This window comes from Lepisosteus oculatus, chromosome 8 (genome assembly GCF_040954835.1).
Source record: "Lepisosteus oculatus isolate fLepOcu1 chromosome 8, fLepOcu1.hap2, whole genome shotgun sequence".
Lineage (NCBI taxonomy): Eukaryota > Metazoa > Chordata > Actinopteri > Semionotiformes > Lepisosteidae > Lepisosteus > Lepisosteus oculatus.
The window spans coordinates 41,698,835-41,721,850 of NC_090703.1; the positions used below are offsets into that span (position 1 = coordinate 41,698,835).

Genomic DNA, 23,016 nt, shown 5'->3' on the forward strand with positions numbered 1-23,016 from the left:
CTTCATAACTGAAACCTATAAGATACTTAACTATTACACAGAACTATGAAAGAAAGGGTATACCAGGAGACCTTCATCACATACACCCTGCCAATTCACTACTGATCTGCACAGTGTAGTTCAACACAGAAATTCTAGTATTATATTTCTATAGCATCTTCATAATATGTGGCCTCCACAACATACATTATAAAATGTGTAATTTTTACCTTGGTTATTCCATAATAATATTACCGGGCACCTCTGCAGTAAAAAGACACAGCTCAGGCCACTAATACTCACATTGAAACATTTTATTTCTTAAACATTTTATAAAATTTCTTTTATTTCTCAGAATATTCTCCCTCATGTCCAAGTCTATGATGACTTGGTGGTTCATTTGAGCAAATCCTCCTCAGATCCCAAAGGCCTTGTTCCTTTATCAGTCCTCATCTCCCTCCTGTTGGGGAGTGAGCGCTTTCCCAAGCTTCCAGCAGATATCCAGTATCATGTTATTGAAGTTTACTGCTGGGGCCTCTAGGTAGTGGCTGAAATCACTGAGAATAGTAAAAATAGGTTCTTCATTCTTCGAGCCCTCAGCCATCACACCACCTGCAATGAAATAACAGCTGCCAGCCATCCTGTTGGAAGGAACAGAATATAGTTGATAAGACTAAATAAGTAAGAAATACGAAAAGTTACTTCCACCTGTGTCCCCCAGCAAGTGTTTCACTAGTGATATTGATGTCCAGTAGATTGACTTCGACAAGCCCTTTGAGGATTTTGAAATTTTATATTAGGTCCCTTCTTAATCTTTTCTGTTGCAGACTTAAATTGTTCTGTATTTTCTCCCAAAGAAGTCAGTGCAGAACAACCCCTTAAGCTCAGAACTCCACCTCATCATTCTTCTCTAGAGTGATCTTTTCTTTTGGCTTGATAACTAAGAGTCTTTCAGCAATATTCTAGTTCCGTTAAATCTTTTGACTGGTTATCAAGAGTAGACCCATACTCCCACTAGACCCTGCAACCTTATTAGCATAAAAAGTTGTAATTGACAGCTTACCCACACTTTGCCAAATAATGTCAGGTTTTCATTGCACTAGCTAAATATTGCTTCCTTTACAGCAGATAGTAGCTTGATTTGACAAAATGAGATTCTTGGCTTTTGGATTTCTACATACTGGCTAGATTTAAGGTATGGTCTCCTCAAAGGGTACCATCAGCTTTTGGGCACAACACAAAACACAAGACAACTGAGGATACAGCACAGAGACAGACAACATTCTGCTGCACTTGCTAGATGTGCAGCAGACACACAAAAAAAAAAAACAGACACAGAGGGCATCTTTTCCAGTTGCAGGGATGCTGAAGAGCTGTGGAGCCACACAGAAATCTCCATCGTCCTGCTTATATTGATATGGCTTTTTAGCTGCCCTTCATCCTGGATCCCATTCACCAGCATTTTATTTCTACCCATTACATTATATGCAATTTCCGTTACTTCTGCATTCCTTCTTTTCACTGGGTCTCCTGTCTCTCTCAAACTGCATGTGATATTTTCACCATTACAACATACATTGTACTTACAACTGCACATTCACACTACACTGGCAGTTCCATCTTTATATTGAGATTGCTGAGATGCCTTTTATTCTTTTCCGTTATTCTTAATATACAGTAATACCCCGCAATCTCAGTTGATGAAGGCTTTAACAAAGACGTGTCTACTCACACACATGCTTGCTCCTGCACTGCTGTTTTAGACATACACACAAAATTACTACACAAAACACGTTTTGATCTCAGTTGTTGTCTCACCACATTTTAGTTCTTGGAATTCCTCCAAGCAGTTCTTTGAATTGCGCCAGCACTATCTGGTGTGGAGCACCAGCGCCTCTGACCTCTCTTGTGTTTGAACACCAGCACTTCATGTTGACTCTCAGCTACTGGTTCACTGAATTAAGTTTCTTATTAATGGTTGTCTTTGTAGTTTTCATCAAGCTGGAATCAGAATTTATTGTATTTATACTCTGTTATACTGAACATCATCACTTTTAATCATTTCTGGCAAGCTCGCATCCCTCAGCTCTCTCCAGTTCCCAGATCAAACACAGATATATGATTTCACAGTCTTAACTGTAAAATTCAGGCTATGAAGTAGTCCAGATATTTTTAGATTCTTAGTTATTTCTACACATTGATCCAAACTAGAAGTCATACAGATTTTTTAATCCTGTATCTTAACATCCCAAGTTAAGATGAACAGATTAATGTCATGTTTAAGTAATAAATGGCAGGCATTAAGACTAGGGAAGGGAGTATTGGCATTACTCCTTTTTTTCAAGCACTGCCTCCAAACGGATCTCTATTCCTCCTTCAGCTTCAGCCTGTGTCCTTTTGAACTAGCCCATCTCTCACAAGTCCACTCACCCATAAAATAAAACTACATTTTACGTCAGTTTACATCAGTATTATTGTTTTTTAGATAAGTTTTAATCTTTACTTATCAAGCCTTACTAGTGCTGGCTTATATTCCAATTGCAAATTCTTCAAGGCTTTGCCCTACCTGATTAATAGCATAAATCCACCCATGAAAACAACAAGTTTCAGAGTGTTCTCAAAGATTCTCATGTACACATGTACATTGTGTACTCATGTACAAGTACATTTACTTGTAGATACTTTACCACAATTCTTTTATGTGTACAGGTATGTGAAAATATTGTTTCATTCAATACGATTAGATCACAATGAAAACAAACAAAAAGAACATATACATATAATATACACAGGTGAGATAAGTTACAGTGCTGGGTAGAGGACTCTTAATTTCATACAATCACACTGTGAATAACATTATAGACATAGAATTACCAAGAAATCTTACAATACTAGTTGTGAAAGCAGATGTTATTCATATAAAAAAACAGGCTTACTTGTTACAAATTCTATTAATTCTGCAGAAAAGTCTATTACACTAAACCGGCTTAAAAAGTACTCTCCAACCTATAGGCAGTAGTTGTCAACAGTAAATGAAATGTTTGTGTTGGAAAGGATTATTTTTGGTTTTGATTGAAGATGAGGCATTTCTCTGAAAGATAGAAGACACCTATAAAAATGGTAGAGGGATGAATTAGTGTAATTATGTCTTGATGAATTCTCGCGAAAGTTAACCAAAGATATGAATATGTAGTTACTTTCTTTTTTGCTCTCTTTTCTTGGTTATTAGCTGTACCTCACAGCTGCTCAAATATGCGTTACAGTTCTTTTTACACTTGATTTATCTTTTTTTGATACAACATCAGCAACTATTTTTAAACTACTTTCACCTGTAACTATAATGTAATTTGGCCTTGTCTTGATATTGTTTATGTGTTACCTTACTTACTTTATAGTTGTTTTATTTTCTTTAGTCTTACCTAGCTGGTCCAGGTGGCTAAACACACTTGCGCCATTGTCTTTGACACACACAGCCACAACCAGAGCTCTTAAAACACACATCTTTAAGCAATTAGTTTTAACATTTTTTGTAAGTTTTTTTAGTGCTACAATTCATTATTCATATTCACTAGGTGTTGCATTTGTTTCCAGAACGCAGTGGCTACACGGCATTATTTTCATCTTGCAATTGTTTTATTATTTGTTTGACCTCTAGGTCTCTCCACATAGAATAAAAACCGTGGCCTGTCTTTTCTTCCATCTAACCAGATCCCCACTCCAGCAGTTGACGTACACTGCCATCCTATCAACAAACACGCTTCCCTCTCTCATGTTTTAACCTTCTTATGTTTCTGCATCGCATACTGAGTTTATTCATTCTGGGATATTTACGGTATGGCACACTGCTACTGCACCCAGTTCCTGCACAGGTGTCTTGCTCAGTTGACTCACAAAGCCACGCACAATCTACATGGTCAAAATTACTGCACACAGTTCCACCAACCCCCGATTCTACCATGTAGCACACAGCTCCACTGACACACATTCCTACCGCACGATTTTAACTGCACACAGCTCCACTGACACCCAGTCCTAACGCACTACTTTAACTCCACAGCTCTCTGTCACCCAGTCCTACTGCACTTTAACTGTACGCAGTTCATCCGACACCTGGTCCTACAGTGCGAGTAACACAGTGCGAGAACAACCCCTGCACGAAGTTCAACCATACAGTTCTTACTGTGTGACACAACAGCACAACAGATCTGTTATTTCACTGAATGCTTGCCTGAACTCGCCCCTCTGTAAATGCTGAGTTCTGAGAATGTTGAGGTGTGTTGAGTTCCCAACGGAACTCTCCCCAACCAGCAGCCAGGTAGATTTCCCCAAGCCCTATCTGAAGGTGGTAAAAAACAGTGCTCACCATTAGAAAGCACCAGGTTGCCATCTTCGGAAAGTTCCTTCCTTGGGGAACCCCGCTCACAATGCCAAAAAACTGTTAGAATCCAAACCAGGAGTCAGAAAATATGAGAGTGGGAGTTCAATAGAACCAGATTTATTCGATCTGCAGAAAAGGATAGTGGACGGTGACTAAGTCTACCATCACACAAAAAAATCTCAAAAATTAAAAGCAGACGCAGCAGCTTAAGTTTACCTTATTTGTGTCACAAAAGCTTGTTCATTTTACAACAGGTTATTCGTTCTAACAGATGTTTTTATTATTTGTTAACATATCTCAGGAAGCCAGCCAAGCACATTGTGTCCTCTCTCTTCCAATTACACTTCCTTTGCTTTTCCTTTCCTGAATATCTTATGGGTTTCTTGTTAGAATGCCATTCCCATGCTAAGCTTCTGCCACTTCAAGGATAGGTGTTCAGCCTTCACAGCCCGAGTTTTTCAGTGCTTAAAAATGGGGGTTTGGTATTTGGGACACTCACCTGCACAGTGTGTGTTATTGATTCCCACTTCCCATATAATTGCCTGCTTGTAAACTGCAAAATTTCACAAAGAAGTCAAGCTGTATTTTGTGCAGTTTTCTGTAGGCTGAATCTTCTGGCCTGAACTTTTTCATATAGCTAAAGACATTTATCCCATTGTAATAATTCTTCAGGCAGTGTATTTTATTTCATTTTTAATGCTACATATTGTAATTGAACAAAAATCTATATTTGCATGGTGGCACAGTGGTTGGCACTGCTGCCTCTCAGTACTGCAGATGGGGTGGACATGATCTGTACGATGGAGTTTGTAAGATCTCTCTATGCTAGGGTGGGGTTTCTCTCACAGCCCAAAGTCATACTGGTAGGTTATTTTGGCTTTTGGAAAAATTGGCCCTGCTGTGAGTGTGTGCATGTGTTTGTGTGTGTGCTCTGTGATGGACTGACGTCCCATCAGGGGTGTACCCTGCATTCCACCTGTTGCTTGCCAGTATAGGCTCAGGCTCCCCTGCGATCCTGAACTGGATAAAATGGTTAGAAAATGGATGAATGGAAAAGTATAGAATATCCATTCCAATCAAGACCATATACAAATGATAAAATATTTAAATTGATCCAAGAGCTGTGAAGAAAGTTAAAGTATCTCTCATTTTGTTTAACATGACAGATTTCCACTTTAACCCAAGACATCTACTCTCTTTTGGCGTATTAAAGTGTAAGTCGGTATGACTTTGGATTGTGAGAGAAAACCCACCCAAACATAGAGAGAACTTACAAACTGCATTGTACAGACCATGTCCACACTAATTAAAAGCATCATTCCCTAATTGTTCTGCATGATATACACTGTATAAAGTATGGCCACAATGAAAAAAGTTTAATAGAAAAGAATCATTTGCTGCCATTGTAATTAAGCAAAGCAAAGGTTTTTGACATCTAAAAACACTGTGAAATATAAATACAGTAAGTATACACAGAATACTGATGAATTAACATTTCCCACAAACCTTTCACCAGATGGAAAATGTATATTGATTGCTAAAAACAAAAGTTACAGACATCTTGGAATGAAATTATAGTTATGTGCGGGACAGCTATTGTTCAAGGAACTAGAAGGCTGGTAGAGGATACCTCTCAACTGCTTGTTATTGATTTAAAGACAAAAAAATATATTTACCCGTGCAATTACAAAACCTACCCCCAGAAGTTTCAGTTTTATGAACAATTGATTACTTCTGAAACCTGATAACCACAAGGGACAAAGCTCTTTTCATATATTATTGTGATTCTGCAAAGTTGATAGACAAACAAACAGTTTGCCTAAATTTAAATTGCAAAAAGAATAATGTAATCATTGTTTGGTAATGATTCGAGACCCCCCCTCCCCCCAAAAAAAAAACAAACAAACAAAAACTCAAGTATAGAAGACTCAAATATATAATCCAAATGATTAATAATAATTATTATTAATATCAAATACGAATACCTGTAGTTTTAGCTGGATCAAACACCAAATACTTTGGTGTTTGATCAAACAGTTACAATACAATGCCAATCGAGAATTATTTTGAATACATTATACATGTATGACTCGTTTACTAAAAGGCAGCAACAAAAAATCCCATTTAAAGCCGCTGCAATGCTGTGCAATATCATTGCTCCCATAAGGTGGCGCTATAGCGACTTGTGTTCCGAACCGAATTCCATTTCCCTCTTTACAGGTCCGTGCGATAATCAGAGCTGTGAGAATACGTGCCTCTTGGATTGCTGTTAGGTTCACAGTTCTGTCATACATTTTACACACATTCACTTAATTCTTGTACTGCCCTCTCAACTGCTAAAGAAAATATCATTGTAAATAATAAATTAGAATGATTACACTACATAAGTAGCACTTTTTCTGGAGACTACACTCCCAGCACTTCACAGGTAATGGGGACTTCTCTCCACCACCACCAACGTGTAGCAACCACAGCTGGTTAATGCTTCATTAATCTGTCTGACGGCAGCCAACGTGTGTCAGAAACTCACTACAGATCAACTATCAGTGGGGAGGAGAACAGTGTAATGCAGCCAATTTATAGATGGGGATTATTAGGAGGCTGTGATTGATAAGAGGCCTCCAGTATAGTACATGACTCCTCCCATAAACTCTTTGCCCTCCTACCATCTGGAAAAAGATATTGCAGTGTATGGGCTAGCTCCACTAGCTGTAACAGCTTCTTCCCACACGCTGTCAGGCTCCTCAACACCTTGGAATTTACTTGCACCTGAGTTTAAATCCCCCCAGTGTGTTGTGTATATTGTATTATGTATTTGCCTTGTAATTTGCACTATATGTATCCCGTCTACAATGTCTATGTCAGTGTTCTGTCTGTATTTGCACCGTGGACCAGGAGGAATTATATTTAGTTCCACTGATATTTAGTTCCACTTATGCCAGCACCCATATCACTCTGCAACTCACAACTCACAACTGGCAACTGGCAACCTATTGCTGCTAAGCAGGTGTGAGCCTGCTCAGTACCTGGATGGGAGACCTCCTGGGAAAAACTAAGGTTGCTGCTGGAAGAGGTGTTAGTGGGGCCAGCAGCATACTGGGGCCAGTTCTAATGCCCCAGTATAGTGATGGGGACACTATACTGTAAACAGGCGCTGTCCTTTGGATGAGATATAAAACCTAGGTCATTAAAAATCCCAGGGGGTTTCTCGAAAAGAGTAGGGGTGTAACCACATCCTCCTGGCCAAAATTCCCAATTTCCCTTACCAATCATGGCCTCCTAAGTAATGGCTTCATTACTCTGCTCTCCTCCCCACTGATAGCTAATGTGTGGTGAGCGTTCTGGTGCACTATGGCTGCCGTTGCATAATCCAGGTGGATGCTGCACAATGGTGGAGGGGAGTCCCCATTACCTGTAAAGTGCTTTGAGTGGAGTGTCCAGAAAAGTGCTATATAAGTGTAAGCAATTATTGTTACTGTATACCTGTACATGGCTGGAGTGACAAATAAACTTGAATTTGAACTTGACAAGGGCCGGGGGGAATTTGGCCGGGACACCAGGGCGGTCACACTCCTAATTTTTCTGAGAAAGGCCCTGAAGTTTTTAACGATCACAGGGAATCACGGCCTCGTTTTAACGCCTCCTCTAAAGAACAGCAGAGATACTGTGCCATACTGTGGCTTTAGCACCCACAAAGACCCGGTGAGCACCCCCTACTGGTCCCACTAAAACCTCTCCCACCAGCAACCATAGCCTTCCCAGGAGGTCTCTTATCCAGGTACTGACCAGGCTCCATGTGCTTAGCTTCAGTGGGCTGTCAGTTGCACGATGATATAGCTACTAGAACTATAAAAACTAAACAGCCGTTTCGATGTAGAATAACACTGGTCGTGTGCATTTATCTAGGAATGTGGCAGGCGTTTGTTAAAGCTTAATTTAATATTTCATCTTTTATTAAAACGTAGCTTGTTCCTTTTTTTTAAGTTACGGATAACTTCCTGTTCACAGTATGAAGAGAGAACGAGAACACTCTTTCTTACTCGCCCTGAAGAGGGAAAATACAGACCTTCGTGATACGTCTACACTGGTAGCGCTTATGATACAGCTGTACCGTTTTGCTTTTAGTAATTGATATTTAATACTAGAGATACAATAATGACAGACATTTGCCTATAATTTATGACTACTATTGAGGGAATTTCTGCAAGGGGCACTCCAATCAAAAAGGTTTGAAAACCCCCATGCTACCCACTGTTCCTGAAAGCGCTTGATGTCACATGCGTAACTTCCGGCTCTTTAACATAAATTGTACGGAAAGCAAGCGAAAAAAGAGAAGGTACCCGGAGAGGAATCAAACTAAGGACGCGAAAGGGGACACACACTGTGACAGGTAAGTACCAACGTGTAGCAATTATGTTTATTGAGAACATGAAAATTTACAGTATTTAAATGCCTTATTTAGGGAAACGGTGCCAGATAGGACATAATTGTTTAAAGTACATCACCTTGTTCCTTTGCATTACAATCCGGATAGTACCAGGAATACGTTCGGAAATATACAGCGAAATGAGAATGCGCATTTTACTGAAATATAGCATAGAAATTTATAAAGATTTTGCGGTCGTCGGAGATGTCATGGACTTGGACACTTTCAGTTAGTGTTTCGAAACCATGAAGGGATCCCTGGTACTTTCGGTAACATGTTAGTTTCAGCCACTAGTTAAACATGATAAGAATAACACTGTCAAATTGAATATCTTACTTTTATAGCAGTAACTTAATTCTAGATATTTTCCCTATAATGAGCAAGAATGTTTCCTGCGTTTTAAATATAGATTTAGCTTGCTTACCGCTTACGAAACAGACTGCATACGAATTTCTCATGTATGAAAGGTGAGATTACTTTACCTACAGATGAGAAACATTAAGGGTTACTTTAATGTAAATACGAGAACAATATTAATACTAGAAGCTGAAGTGTATACTTTGGCTTTTGGTGTACTTACAGTGTATTGAATTTGGCGGTGTCGGTAATCCAGCTTTCAACACTTTCAAGCGCATGGTGCCGTTGGACATTTAAGATCTAGTTGGGTTTTCATTTAAAATATTAAAGAAAATTCTGCAATAGCACAAGATGTTTTATTAATAGGTTATTGGTGTTATGTCTTTAACAACAGAGACATCAGGGTTCTTAGCATTAGGGTCTTAAAATGCTATTGAATATTTAACCAGGTAAATCAATAGACAGACCTTTTTCTTATTTACTGTCTGGAAGTGCCAATTCATTATTTTGAATACCTTGCTCAATGGTACAACTGTGATGGGATTTTAACTTGCCATCTTCCAGTTAAAAATCCAGAGCCCCTAAACACTAAACTGAAGAACAACAGGAGTTTTAACTGAGGCATGTTTATCTAAATGCAATTTTATGTAGTGTTGTCTCTTTGTAGGAACAATAGATATACATAACATTATTTTAAGAAAAGTCTGCCCTCTACAAAATTTGGAGAGTTTTATAGGTTAAGTAGTTGAGCTGTTATGGCTCTGGTATTGGCTGTATCTAACTTTGCTTACAGTAAATTAAAAATGACCAGTGTGTGAGTTTATTATAGGTCTGTAATAATAGGTTAGAGTCTGTAAGACCTCTACCAATGTTTTTAGTTTTATTACAGTTTTAAGTTAATCTTATTGGAAGATACCAGATTAGTTAAAATTATGTTGCTCCTTTTCAAAATAGGTTTCATTTTGTGTCACTTATTATGAATTTGGTTTGTGTGACATTTTGCAGTGTGAAACTTGTTTTTAGAAGGATCAAATGTTTGTTTGTTTTTTGAAAAGGACACGTGTTACAGGTTCAAAGTGTGGGAACAAGGGCTGTGATTGATCGGGGTATGTTGTTGCTAAACAATTAACCTAGTGCTCATGCAACTACACAATATTGATTTGTATGCTTGGACACGTTTAAGTTCTTATTAAATTCTAACAATAATCTACATGTTAAAGCGAGAGTAAGGATTATTTTATCCAGTAATTTATTAGTTTAGATCTTAGGTTGCCAGGTGTGTTAAGAGACTGTAAGGGAGTGCCGCATTCCTGGGCTGTACTTTGTGTCCCTTACACTATTCATGATTTGCTTTGATGAACAATGTACTATCGGCTGGTTACTAACAAATCTAGCAGCTAGGTTCAGTACCCTTGTTTAAATCTTAGGTACACATCATTTCTCATCTAAGTCTCTTACACCAGAATTCCCTAGTCTTCATAAAATGCAGTGCCCACTCACAACACCTACCTCGTTGAAATTGCTGTTTGTGTATGTATTTTAGTGTAGTCAAGAATGTATTTCATAAATGACTATGATAATATTTTGAACAATTTTCAAAACTCTGTGAACAACAAAATCTACAAAGCTAGTTTGAGATGTGAGTAGTAGAATCCCTCTAGTACTCAGAGTGAAATGTCCAATTTAACTTAAGCAATTTGCTTTACCCCTGTTGCTACCTATTTCATTCTTGTCATGTGGTTAAGCATCCATAGTTTCCTTACAGCATTACAGCATGAAGATTTTTCATTGTGCCTGACCTGCATGTTCTTTGAGTGTGTCTTTTGCATGAGAATGTTAAATAATACAGCTGACTTTCAAAATGTTACAGTCCAGATCCTACAGAGTTTGGGGAATTTAGAAGACAGTTAATGGAGTAGAGAGCAAAATGTAAAGTGGCACACTTCAAAAACTAATGAAGGTGGCAGTTTGATGATTACTGTATATACTTAAGCAGGATAAACTATAACTGCAGTTACAGCAATTTATAGTACGACTGCATGGATAGACCTAAATTGATTTGAGAGGAGTACTTTAAAAAAAACTAATTCATGCTATAGTCAGTGAATAAAAATAGTTTACTTTAAAATGGATATAGGACTGATCTCAGGGAAACAAGATGTTGTTCTCTTCAATGCACCTTTATACTGCCCATACAAATACCTTTTTATGGGAACTTCTCCAACTATGAAACAATACTCGCTGAAAAATGAATTTCCCCTTTGAGTGTATTAAAAGGGGAATTGTGATCCTCTTGTTCCTTTTTTATTTATTTTTTGTCATGTATTGTATATCTTATAGCCCAGAACTTAACATATTATACAATATGTAAGAGAAGAATTAACAATATATTGAAAACCTACTTTAACTTTTTAGTGAACATAAAATAAGAATTTGAATAATGCATAATTACAATATTTCTGTTGTGCTTATTAACTTTGAAAGCCTCAAAGATTATCAGTCTTTATATTGTCATATATAATTGTTATATTGAATGTGTCCCTGTAATGGAAATAGTTTAGTTCTAGTTGATGATTAGAATATTCTATTTATAAGGACTGCATCAACTGGGCCATTTCTGTCAGCAATACTTTAATTCCTGTCAGTTTGATCTTAAAGTTCAAGATAATGCAAAAACTTTGAACTGAGAAAAGCTGTAGGTGTACAAATTTTCCAACATAGGTCTGAGGGATTCACCCGAAAGCAGAAGAGTGTCAAGTGCTAACATTGCTAACATTCTGTGTAGTATTAAATGTGTGGGCTATGGTACTGTACTCCATAATATTTGCAAGGTCTTAAAGCAAGGGTTTAATTACTAACTTTTTCTCTGAGCAGGACATCTGCCTCTCACAGGTCACGCTGTCTAAACATTGCTAGAGGGAGAGACTGCACATTACTATTCTTGCATGGCTCGGCTTTTCACTGGATGTGACCCTCATTGGGCAAGTGTGGGCTGTTCTGGACAGTTCGCTGTGAAAGAACTCCATTAATCCACTTCCCAGCATTCCCCGTTGCATGTTAACAACACTGCTGTTCCTTTGTATAAGGCGAGCACCACAATGTACTCTCCACCAAACCAGAATACCGAGGTTGTTTTTGGCAGTTACAACTCAGAAATCGTAAATTTAAGCCACAGGTTATTACATTTTTGACATGGTGTACTAAATATGCTCTCCCAAGATTTTCAAACGTGGTCCTTACATTTTCTGAACATTTAATGACTGAACGGAGAAACGAAAAGTTCTCTAACGAAAAGGATTTTTTTTTAGTTTTCTTCTCATTTCAGTCGCAGTTTTTTTTCCTGGCTTTTTCCCTACACATCACTTTCACAATGGAAGGTGTGGCGAGACAATGAAGCTTTCGATGGCTAGACGGGCTTCTGAAACGCAACTCAAAGGAATGCTCAAAGCAGCAGATTCCCCCGCCTACTCTTTTTTTTTTTTTAAGGCTTTCATTTCTGCTTTGTCTAATACTGTACGAAAGTGTCAGCGGCACACGTGCGCATTTGTGCAAGCATTGGACTTCGCTGAAAGTATAAAACATTGCGTTGAAACTCTCACCGAAATGTATAGCACATTTTAAAGCCGTAATGCAAAGAAACAAGAAATAAGCACCAACAAGAGAGAAACAGGTTTTCTTCTTATTTTCAGTTTTTAATTAACCATATTTACCGTAGCTTTAAAATTATTTATTGGGATCTGTCCATGTTATGTAATAATAGTAAACTCGGAATACGCCCAAGCAGAGTATAGACTAAACCTCATGACTGTCTCATTATTTGATGTGCCGAGCCTAGTCTTTATTGGCTGCCACAGCAGCAGAGTATATCACATGCCTCCTGCCTCACATGGAAATGACAAGCCCTGCATGTGATCTTTCTTAAAGACACAGTACTTCGCCAATATATTCTGCTCCCCCAGGTATATTCCCAGATATAAATGGGAATCTTATCTTAGAAATCGAATATAGTTGTTTTATGAACACTCTCTAGCTAGGGACCCAAACTCTAAAAGTCTAATACCCATAATAAATCCTAAATATGGATTTATATAATTTTACATTTTCAACGTGCTAATTTCTCCTGTGCTTATTACAGGCAGTTCTCTCTTCAGATCACCAGACCTCCCAAGAAACCTCTGCAAGATACATTATGGCTAGCGCTCAACATGATAGCGATATTGAATCGGACAACTGTGTGGACATGTCGGCCATGAAGATGCGATTGCGGTCCTTCTCAAATTTCCCCTGCATCGACGTGGTGTCCCCTCAGAGGTTAGCCCGGGCAGGATTCTATTTCACTGGTGAGGCTGACAAGGTGCAGTGCTTCAGCTGCAATCAGACGGTGGAGAACTGGCGCAGAGGGGATGCCCCTGTGCAGAGACACCATCGGGTGTCCCCCAATTGCAAGTACCTCTGCTGCACACATCTGCTCCCTTCCCAGCATGCTGCTCTCAGTGAATTCCCGAGGCCAAGCCCTGATGACAGCCCCGATCCTTCGGCCAATGGCTCTTATGATGAAGAAGCAGAAGATCTGGAATACCGCCTGAGAACGGGAGAGATCGTGGACAACTCCACCTACCCAAGGACCCCTCACATGTGCAGGGAAGATGACCGCTTGAAGACATTTGAGAAATGGCCTTCGTCAGTCCCTGTGAGGCCGAGACAGCTGGCTCAGGCTGGTCTGTACTACCTCGATGTACAGGACCGAGTACAATGTTTCTGCTGTGGAGGAGTATTGGGAGGCTGGGAACCTCAAGACGAACCTTGGAAGGAACACGAGAGGCACTTTCCGAATTGTTTCTTCATCCTCGGTCATGATGTTGGCAACATACCTTCTGAGCTGCCTCCTGAAAGTGCTAACCATTCGCATACATACATGGAGTCCTTTGAGGATCGTCTCCGAAGTTTTGCTAGTGTGCCTCATCCCATTGACCCTGAGAGGCTTGCCCGAGCAGGATTTTATACTGAAGGTGCTGTACAAATTTATCTGAGCAAATTCAGTAGCATTGCAAAATACTAACGTATTTAACATATTTCCAAATATGTAGTTAATAGTTATCTATGATTCTTCTCTAAGCCATCAGGTCAGAATGCAAGCTTGCTCTATATATGTTAAGACACTTGGAAGGCAACAAGAAATGTAGGCTTCACAACTGCATGAGTAAGCACATGCAGTTTGTATAGCTGTTAAAAAATCCATGTATTGGCTAAAGAAAATGAGTACATTTTTGGATAGCTTTGTCCATTACCGGTGTTGAATAGTTAACAACGAATGATGAAGTAAAGTGTTAACCCAGAGTATGACATTTTTAATCTGCATAAATGAGTCTGAGAGAAGAAATGTTATATTTGCCCTCTGTGCGTTTGAAGGCTTACATGTAGCTGTGCAATTTCAGGTGTTCAGGACCGTGTGATATGTTTCAAGTGTGGAGGAGGCTTAAAAGACTGGCAGTCGGATGAGGAGCCCTGGGAAGAACATGCCAAGTATTACCCTGGGTAAAAACTGCATAAGTTATTAAAATTAGTTATTTTTATTGCTTGTTGTTTCACATGAGGCATAGTTCATTCCAGGTGCAAATAAAAACGATTCCAGTGTCAGAATTTTACTAAACCTACTTTTTATTTTCCAAACAAACAGATGTAGCTTTGTGCTTATGGAGAAAGGCCAGCAGTTTGTGAACAGCATGCAGTTGCGAGACCACAGAAGAAATTTTCCTGTAAGTATGGATGGCTATGATTTCTTATTGCACTTTCTTTACCTTACACTTTTGGAATGTAAAAACTATTATGAAGTTTGTCTAGCATATCCACTGTAGAGTAATATGTCTGGAGTTTTAATGCATTAAAAATAACCTGTTTATACAAATTTCTGTCTGCTATAATGAACCTATGTATTTGTATACATATTGTATATTTGTAAAATATTACCCTTAACAATTAAAAAATAAAAAAAAACATTCATTTTTTCAATTAAAATGTTAAATATCTGTTTCTATTTTTTTAGAAGTATTTGAGTTCTTTTCTAATACTAAAAACTATTTTTTCATGCTACAAATTAGGTTTTTAAACCCATATTTTTAAGGTTATTTTAACATGACATGAATTCTTCTATAAATTTCAGAAACTTAGTAATTTAGATTTGAGTGCTATGACTTTGTTTTCTTTTTCTATCTGAGAAGTAATGATAGGTCTGCTCTGTACAGTGAGTGAATTATTTGTACAAATTAGCAAAAGGGTGCTACCATAAAGTAGCTTCCATTCACCCTTTTGCTAAAGCTAGCAAGGAAGTGAAGGGAAATAAAATGCTTGGAATATTTTGAATACATTGCATGTGTACTTGTGTATAGTTTGTTGAAGGGCTAGAAATGTAGCATTGCAGGACTGTAGAAAAAGGTAGCCCTTTTTTGAAGTGATGAGTGTGAGATACAGTGCCTTGCAGAAGAAATCAGGCCCTTGCAGTTTTCACATGTTGTTCCTTGGCTGTAGTCATGACATTTTGATGTTTCAATTAATATTTGATATATGCATAACCTATAAGCAACTTGGGCATAAAATTGTGTGAAGACGCAGATCAAGAAAAGGTTATAAAAACTTTTTAAATGCCCATAGCTTGACATGGTGAGTTTGATCATTAACAAATTGAAGGTACCAGGATGCTGCCTAGATCTCTGAGAACTGTACGGCCAGGAAGAAAGAGGTGGTTAGGGGATGCTACCATAAAGTCAGTAGTAACTTTGAAAAGTTGCAGGGTTCAGTGGGTGAAATATCCATGGGATAACAATATCCCAGTCAATCCGTAGAGGAGTCTTGAATGGAAATTAAAGAAAGATCTAAAATCCTATTTATTCTAAATACTGCAGAGTTTTTGTGGACAATACAAAATTGGAACCTTTTGGTTTAAAAGCAGAGGGTTACAGTACATCTAAAGCAAACCTATCATGGTGCATCATACAGTCAACACCATCCCTACTGTCAGGCATGTGACAGACAGCATAATGTTATAGTTCTGCTTCTCATCAGCAGGGGCTGGGAAACTGGCCAAGACTAATAGGAACATAGGAATAAGCTACACAGGAGTGGCTTAAGAATAAGAAAGTGAATGCCCTTGAGTTGCCCAATCAAAAAGTCCTGACTTGAGTCCTATTGAGAACCTAGGAAAAAAAACATTAAAACGTTTCTTCGTAAGTGATCCCCAAGTAACACGAGAGAACCTAAGCAAATAAACCAAGAGAAAGGGCAAATATTGCACCTAGCCAGTCTCCAGAGGTAGCCCAAAAGTTGTGCAGCTGGTATTGCTGCCAAGGCTGCTTCCACCAAATTTGTAGCTCATGGGTAATCTAGTATGAAGGTTTCCATCGCCAACTTTCATTCCTGAAAATCCCACTGATTGGTAAATCCTTGAGTTCCGATTCCCATAGTGCGTTATTCATCTCAACATTGCCTTAATCATCACAAATATCATACAATAGAAGTATACTCCACCGCATGAAAGAATTTTCAATATAATTAAATGTTAAATTGAATGCTATGTGCTTTGAATCCTGAGAATTAAAAATAGAAACTTGCATAGAGAATTAAAATGAGATGCTAGCCAGCAGCTATATCACTCTTTAACTTGCAACTGGCAACCCACTGAAGCTAAGCAGGTGTGAGCCTGGTCAGTACCTGGATGGGAGACCTCCTGGGAAAAATTAAGGTTGCTGCTGGAAGAGGTGTTAGTGGGGAGGTGGAAGAGGTGTTAGTGGGGCCAGCAGGGGGTGCTCACCCTGTGATCCCTGTGGGTCCTAATGCCCCATTATAGTGACGGGGACACTATACTGTAAAACGGGCGCAGTCCTTCAGATGAGACGTAAAACCGAGGTCCTGACTTGCTGTGGTCATTAAAAATCCCAGGGTGTTTCTCGAAGTGTAACCCTGGCGTCCTGGCCAAATTTCCCATTGGCCATTACCAATCATGGCCTCCTAATAATCCCCATCTATGAATTGGCTTCATTACTCTGCTGTTCTCCCCACTGATAGCTGATGTGTGGTGAGCATTCTGGGGCACTATGGCTGCCGTTGCATCATCCAGGTTGATGCTGCACATTGGTGGTGGTGGAGGGGAGTCCCCATTACCTGTAAAGTGCTTTGAGTGGAGTGTCCAGAAAAGCGCTATATAAGTGTAAGCTATTATTATTATTATTATTATTATTATTATTATTATTATTATTATTATTATTATTATTATTATTAAACGTAGAAGATGAATAACTGAACCCCTAGCTCTGTGAAGAGACGTATGCAAGGGTGATGTGTGAGGGAGGGAATAGACGACAAAGAGTCATGAGTCTGTGGAAAATCCTGTGCTTAAGTTTCTATTTCCAGACCTGTGTATGAGCAAGGGATTTCTTGCATTCGGGAAGAGAATTCATAACAAAACTAAAGCGCTAACCATTCCTGAAAGACAGATATTTCAGATTTATCTTCTAACTACTTTATCTAATACAGGGTCATAGGGGAGCCAGAGCCTATCCTGGCAAGGAACATGCAGGATACACCCTGAATACACCAGTCCCATCACAGGGCACGCACGCACACACACCAGGGCCAATGTTCCCAACAGCCAATTAACTCTGCTGTGAGAGGAAACTAGAGCACCCAGAGGAAACCCACACGAACACAGGGAGAACATCCAGACTCCATGCAGATAGAACCTCGAGTCTGGAATTGAACCCAGGGCCCCAGCACTGAGGCAGCAATGCTAACCACTGAATTATGAGGATTATAATTTCAGGTTTCCCTCACCAACCGCAATACCCACGGTTTCCATATTGAGTACCACTCAGGTTTTAAATAGAATATTACATTTAGAAATGTATGCGTAATTTTGTATTTTTACCTAGGAAGGGTCATTTACTTTTGCAAGGCACTGTATATCACTCTTCTCCATTATTCCTGACTGGGTCCTGACTTGTTGATCCTGCAATCATTTTTTACTAGCTAACTTCAGACAATATTTTGTATACTTGTGTTTTGTAATATTTTGTAATACTTTTTTTTACAGGATGAAGATGATGAAAACAGTTTATCTGTATCTGAACAAGGTATGTTATGACTAAATTTTATTCCACTGAAAATTAAAAAAAATATTTCCTTCATCTCCTTCAACATGCAGTTGAACCTCATGAGTCTTCATTTATTTAGACATAAATATTCAGTGGGGACCTTAAAGTGTTAAAACGCTGGAATTAAAAGTTGTTTCTCTTGGTAAGTGGTATGCCAGAGTTAAATCTCAAACTAGTGTAAATGTTTCTCACTCAATTGAAAAGTATTTTTAAATAAAAACAATCTCCTCTTCTGTAATGTCACAGAGTCTGATGTTATGCTCTCTGAGGTGGCCCAAAGAGCTTTAGAAATGGGCTTGGATGAGACCCAGGTGAAAACAAAAATCTTGGAGAAAATCCGTACAACTGGAGAAGGGTACAAATCTGTGCAGCTTCTGGTTGAAGACCTTCTGAATGAAGACGTGGAAAGTGATTCTGAAGAGACGCCTGAAAATGATGGTATGTTTTTTTTTAAGAAGACATTTTTTTCTTTCTATTGTGGGAAGAAAGATTAGTATTAGATGTAATATTACAATAAATCAAAAGTAACTCCAGTGGTTTTAACTGAAATCCTGGATGACCCAAACAAAGATTCCTGTTTTGTGCTTGTGGTTAGCTGGCATATCCCGCACCGATCCTAGTGTTGTAGTCTCCCTCTTGTGGAATACAAAGGCATTTATATCCCAGTGGTCAGAATCTCATTTAAAGCGGCACCGCAATGTTGTTTTCCTAATTTGGGGTTATGAAGAATCTGCATTATTGAATGTATATCAAACCGCGATAAAAGTAAAATGTACACAGTGACTTGTCAAACCTGCAATGTGCATCACAAAATCGATGCAATTTACATTAGTCATTACTGAGGCTAGTGAGCAGAAGGGAACCCATCACATTGCAATTCGAGGGAACTTGAGTGCGAGTTTGACAACATTGTGACTTGCAGTACTTTCACAAACTTCATAATTTTGTTCATAAAATGTCTTTTTTTCTTTAACGTCAATGAATTTCTTTTGTTACCGATATTTAGTTGACCGGTCTGAGAAACTGGGACTGCAAATGTTAGGCTTAATAGGTAATTATTTTGAGGAGGATTTGTAGTCTCAGTGAAACTAATGGATATAATACTGTGGATTGTGATATGAAATTTAATGCTTAATAATTCAACTTTATGAGTAGGTTTCAGGAAACCCCAAGAGTTATACAAGCATTAGAAAAATGAAAAGCTTTGGTAAAAATCTTTTAGTTTTTGGCATGAAGAGTTGGATTTTAGCAACGCCACTAATGCCATTGAAGTTATCATTGTGAAGATGATGTCAAGTCTATTAGCATAATCTCAGTTTAATGTTCTAATGGAGATATTTTTGTCATCTTGTTGACCTACAAATCTCCTTATTCCTTATTGCCTTGATACTTTTTTAAATACTGAAGAAAAAGTCAGCTTAATTATATTTTAATTGAAATAAATAGCATTGCAAGAAATAACACAAGGTGATGAATAGTTAATACTTATGTTTCTTCCCATTTAAATAATATAAAATAAATTTATAGAAATTACAATTCCACTGAGCATCTCCTGCATTTTGACTAAAATGTATGAAGGTTTATTCCATGCTGAAAACTGAATTTCGACTTTGGAGTCTTTATCAGCATGGAATAAATCTTTACTTGTTCCGTTGCGGCCTACGCATGCTGACACAGCTGTCTGCTTGAACTACTAAAACGTACATAAGTGATTTTGAGTGCTTGATGTTTCCCTTGAGCAAAATGACAGAAAACTGTAATGTTAAATGCAGTTTCCTTGAACATTATTAAGACGGTATACACCTGGGCAGTCCCAATGTGCAGAAGGATTAGAAAAGTCTGGTAAAGCTGGTAAAACCTGCCTCTGCTCACTCTCCCTCTGTGTTACATTGGCAGAAGACCCCATGGAGAAACTCCGAAAGCTGCAGAGAGAGAAGCAGTGTAAAGTCTGCATGGACAGAGACATTGCCATAGTCTTCATCCCCTGTGGCCACCTGGTGACCTGCAAGAGGTGCTCCGACTCCCTCAGTAAATGCCCCATATGCTGTGCAGCTATAGTACAGAAAGTCAAAACCTACATTTCGTAATTTTCATTAAAACAAGATTTATTTTATAACAAATGGATTATAATGACCCAAGTGATCCTTGCAATCCTGAGCAAGATTGTTTTGAAGTGATATTATATTCTTTTTGAATCCCTTTGTGGAGTAGATCTGAATTTGGTCAGACTCAAAAACTTTTTGTTTGAACAAGGGTGGCAGTGGATAGGGCCTTGTGTTTTGACTTTTTGAATGGTAAGTCAGTCATTTATAAGCTGATTTTAACAATTTAAAATATAACTATTTTTAAAACATAAAAGGAGGAAATATATAGATTATTTATATTATGTTTTCCAGGTTTTTTAATCTGTTATTTTAACTTTTCGTATCATAAAGAACAGATACTTCTGATTTATATTTTTACTAGTGGGTTATTGGGATAAATTTCCATATAGCACTTTAGTGTTGGAATTTGTGTGTGTAAATATATAAAGAACATTAATGATTATATATAAATTTATTAAAGGAAGAACAATACAATGTATATTTTGTTTTTAAGAAATTCAAAAGAAATAAAATTTCAATGAGGTCTATATCAAATGTAGCTTTAAGCCAACAGTTGAAACTACAGACATAATTTTGTAGCTCTTTGTTAAATTTGAGCATTTTAAAATAGTAATAATGTGATAAACGTTTTAAAAAAGCCTTTAAATCTTTTGGTGTAATTTACATGCATACAAATATAACCGTACTCTTCATCTACAGTGTATATACAATATAAAATAATGGTGTTGAATAGGTTGCACATACTCTTGATTAAATAAGATGGCAGTTTGCCTTGGTACAGGAGAGAATAATGTTACTTAATTGTACGCCATGTCTGAAATGATGATGATGATGCTGCCTCTAAGGTGATCTATAAATCAGAATTTGTTTTCAAACCATTTTTGTAGTAACATGAATCCAACTACATTTTGATTTTCCAAAACTGACCATCATTGACCTATAGAGAACACTAAACAGAGTTTAATTCCAAGTAGAAAAACACTTTTTTTTGTGTGTATAAATTTGTTGTTTTTCATTTGCATAAAAGTACACCTTTTAAACAGGATAGAAGGTAGGTGGGTGTGCTGTAACCGGGAGGTTTCATGAGGAGAATTAGATGTGTGCCTGGAATATACACCTTACTGTGCATTTGTACTGTACACCTTTAAAGATGAACAATTTATTGTGTTAAATATTAAAATATGGGGGCTTTTATTTGTCATTTTGAAGAATAAATACTTCTGAACTACTCAGTGCACTTTGTTTCTTGTGTCTGATGGTGGAGATGCGTTCTGCTCTTGCTCTGTTAGGTTTGATGTACCCTGCACAGGAAATCCACAACTGTTTATCTGCACGGCATTAGACACTGTGCCTTACGTTTCTGTACTCTTCACATTCCCTGTTGCAGAAATCAATTTTCAGCCTCCTGGGTTGCTTGCTGTAGCATGTTGCTTTTACTTTTGTGTCTGATACTAAAAAGAATAGGAATTTCAGACACAAACTGTTTCTTTAAGAAAAAATATGATGACCTCTTGGCTAAAATATTTTTACATTCACTACTAATATTAAAGCTTTCTTTTCTAATTTTTCTTCTGTTTGTGGTCTAAGCATGGCTTGAAACCCAGGTGATGGAAAGATAACCGTTAAAACTTTAAATGGAATGCATAGCTAGTTTTTTTTTATACTACTGTATTCAGTCTTTAAATTTGTATAATGAAAAGCACGCTAACATTTTGTAGTAAAAAAAAATGTTGATCAATAGATCTTGGTTTTCAATGCACCTATAAGAGTATCATACTATAATTCCTTATAGTTGAGTTTATTAATACTATTGAAAACCTTTCTGAGAACCACTAGTACAGAAGGAAAAAAATCTTTAATATCTTTTTTTTTTCTTTCTCTAAAATAGAGAAGAAATTGTGTAGCGGATAAAAGTCACAGTGGTTGATTTTATTTTAAAATTAAATAGTATTTTTTATACAGAAAGCAGACACATCCTGCCATTAAAAATCAATACTTTTTATGTGTGCCATCAGTACATAAAGACTATATGGAGAAAAGAGGGGAACTAACGTTTAAGCAAAACTATGGTATGAAATGTGTTCACAGGTTCAATTATCATTTTGCAGAAAATCAGTGGGCACTTAAAAAATTAGTTTAAAGCTTAAGTGGTGTTTTCCATTATTGAAAAGTTCCTAAAGAGTGCTTCAGAGGTGCTCTTCTCCCATGAGATCACTACTCTTTTGTATAACATAATGGACAAACTCGTATTTCCAGCTTGCAGGATCTGGATTTATTGTTAAACCTATTATAAATGTTTTACAATGGATGCTTTTAAAATAGTATTTCACTCCACAAAGTAATATTTAAGGTCTGTTTGCCAATTGTCAGAAGCAAACATCTCAAATTGATTGTTCTCAGTGGTCTGATGTTAGGCTAAACAGCCATTCCTCAGTCATTATAAATACTACCTGTAAAAAGCACAGGTACAATATATCTTGTATATAACTCCTAATTTAGCTGTAATGATTAATACTTTTAAGGAAGGAGGAAAACTTTCCCTCACAGGATAATTATCTAAAGCTTGTTCTAGGTTTAAGTTTTTTCCAACTTAAGGTCAACTATATGCTCAAACTCTTTGAACCATTA

General features: G+C 37.7%; 1 protein-coding gene across 1 annotated transcript; it reads left to right on the forward strand.

Annotated features, from left to right (window-relative positions):
- Window positions 1-8,449: 8,449 nt before the first annotated feature.
- Window positions 8,450-21,616, forward strand: xiap (X-linked inhibitor of apoptosis). Its single transcript, XM_015351263.2, has 7 exons — window positions 8,450-8,747; window positions 13,276-14,149; window positions 14,576-14,675; window positions 14,818-14,896; window positions 18,223-18,262; window positions 18,530-18,721; window positions 20,180-21,616. The coding sequence occupies exons 2-7, from the start codon at window positions 13,330-13,332 to the stop codon at window positions 20,368-20,370; spliced, it is 1,422 nt and encodes a 473-aa protein (XP_015206749.1). The 5' UTR covers window positions 8,450-8,747; window positions 13,276-13,329; the 3' UTR covers window positions 20,371-21,616.
- Window positions 21,617-23,016: the final 1,400 nt, after the last annotated feature.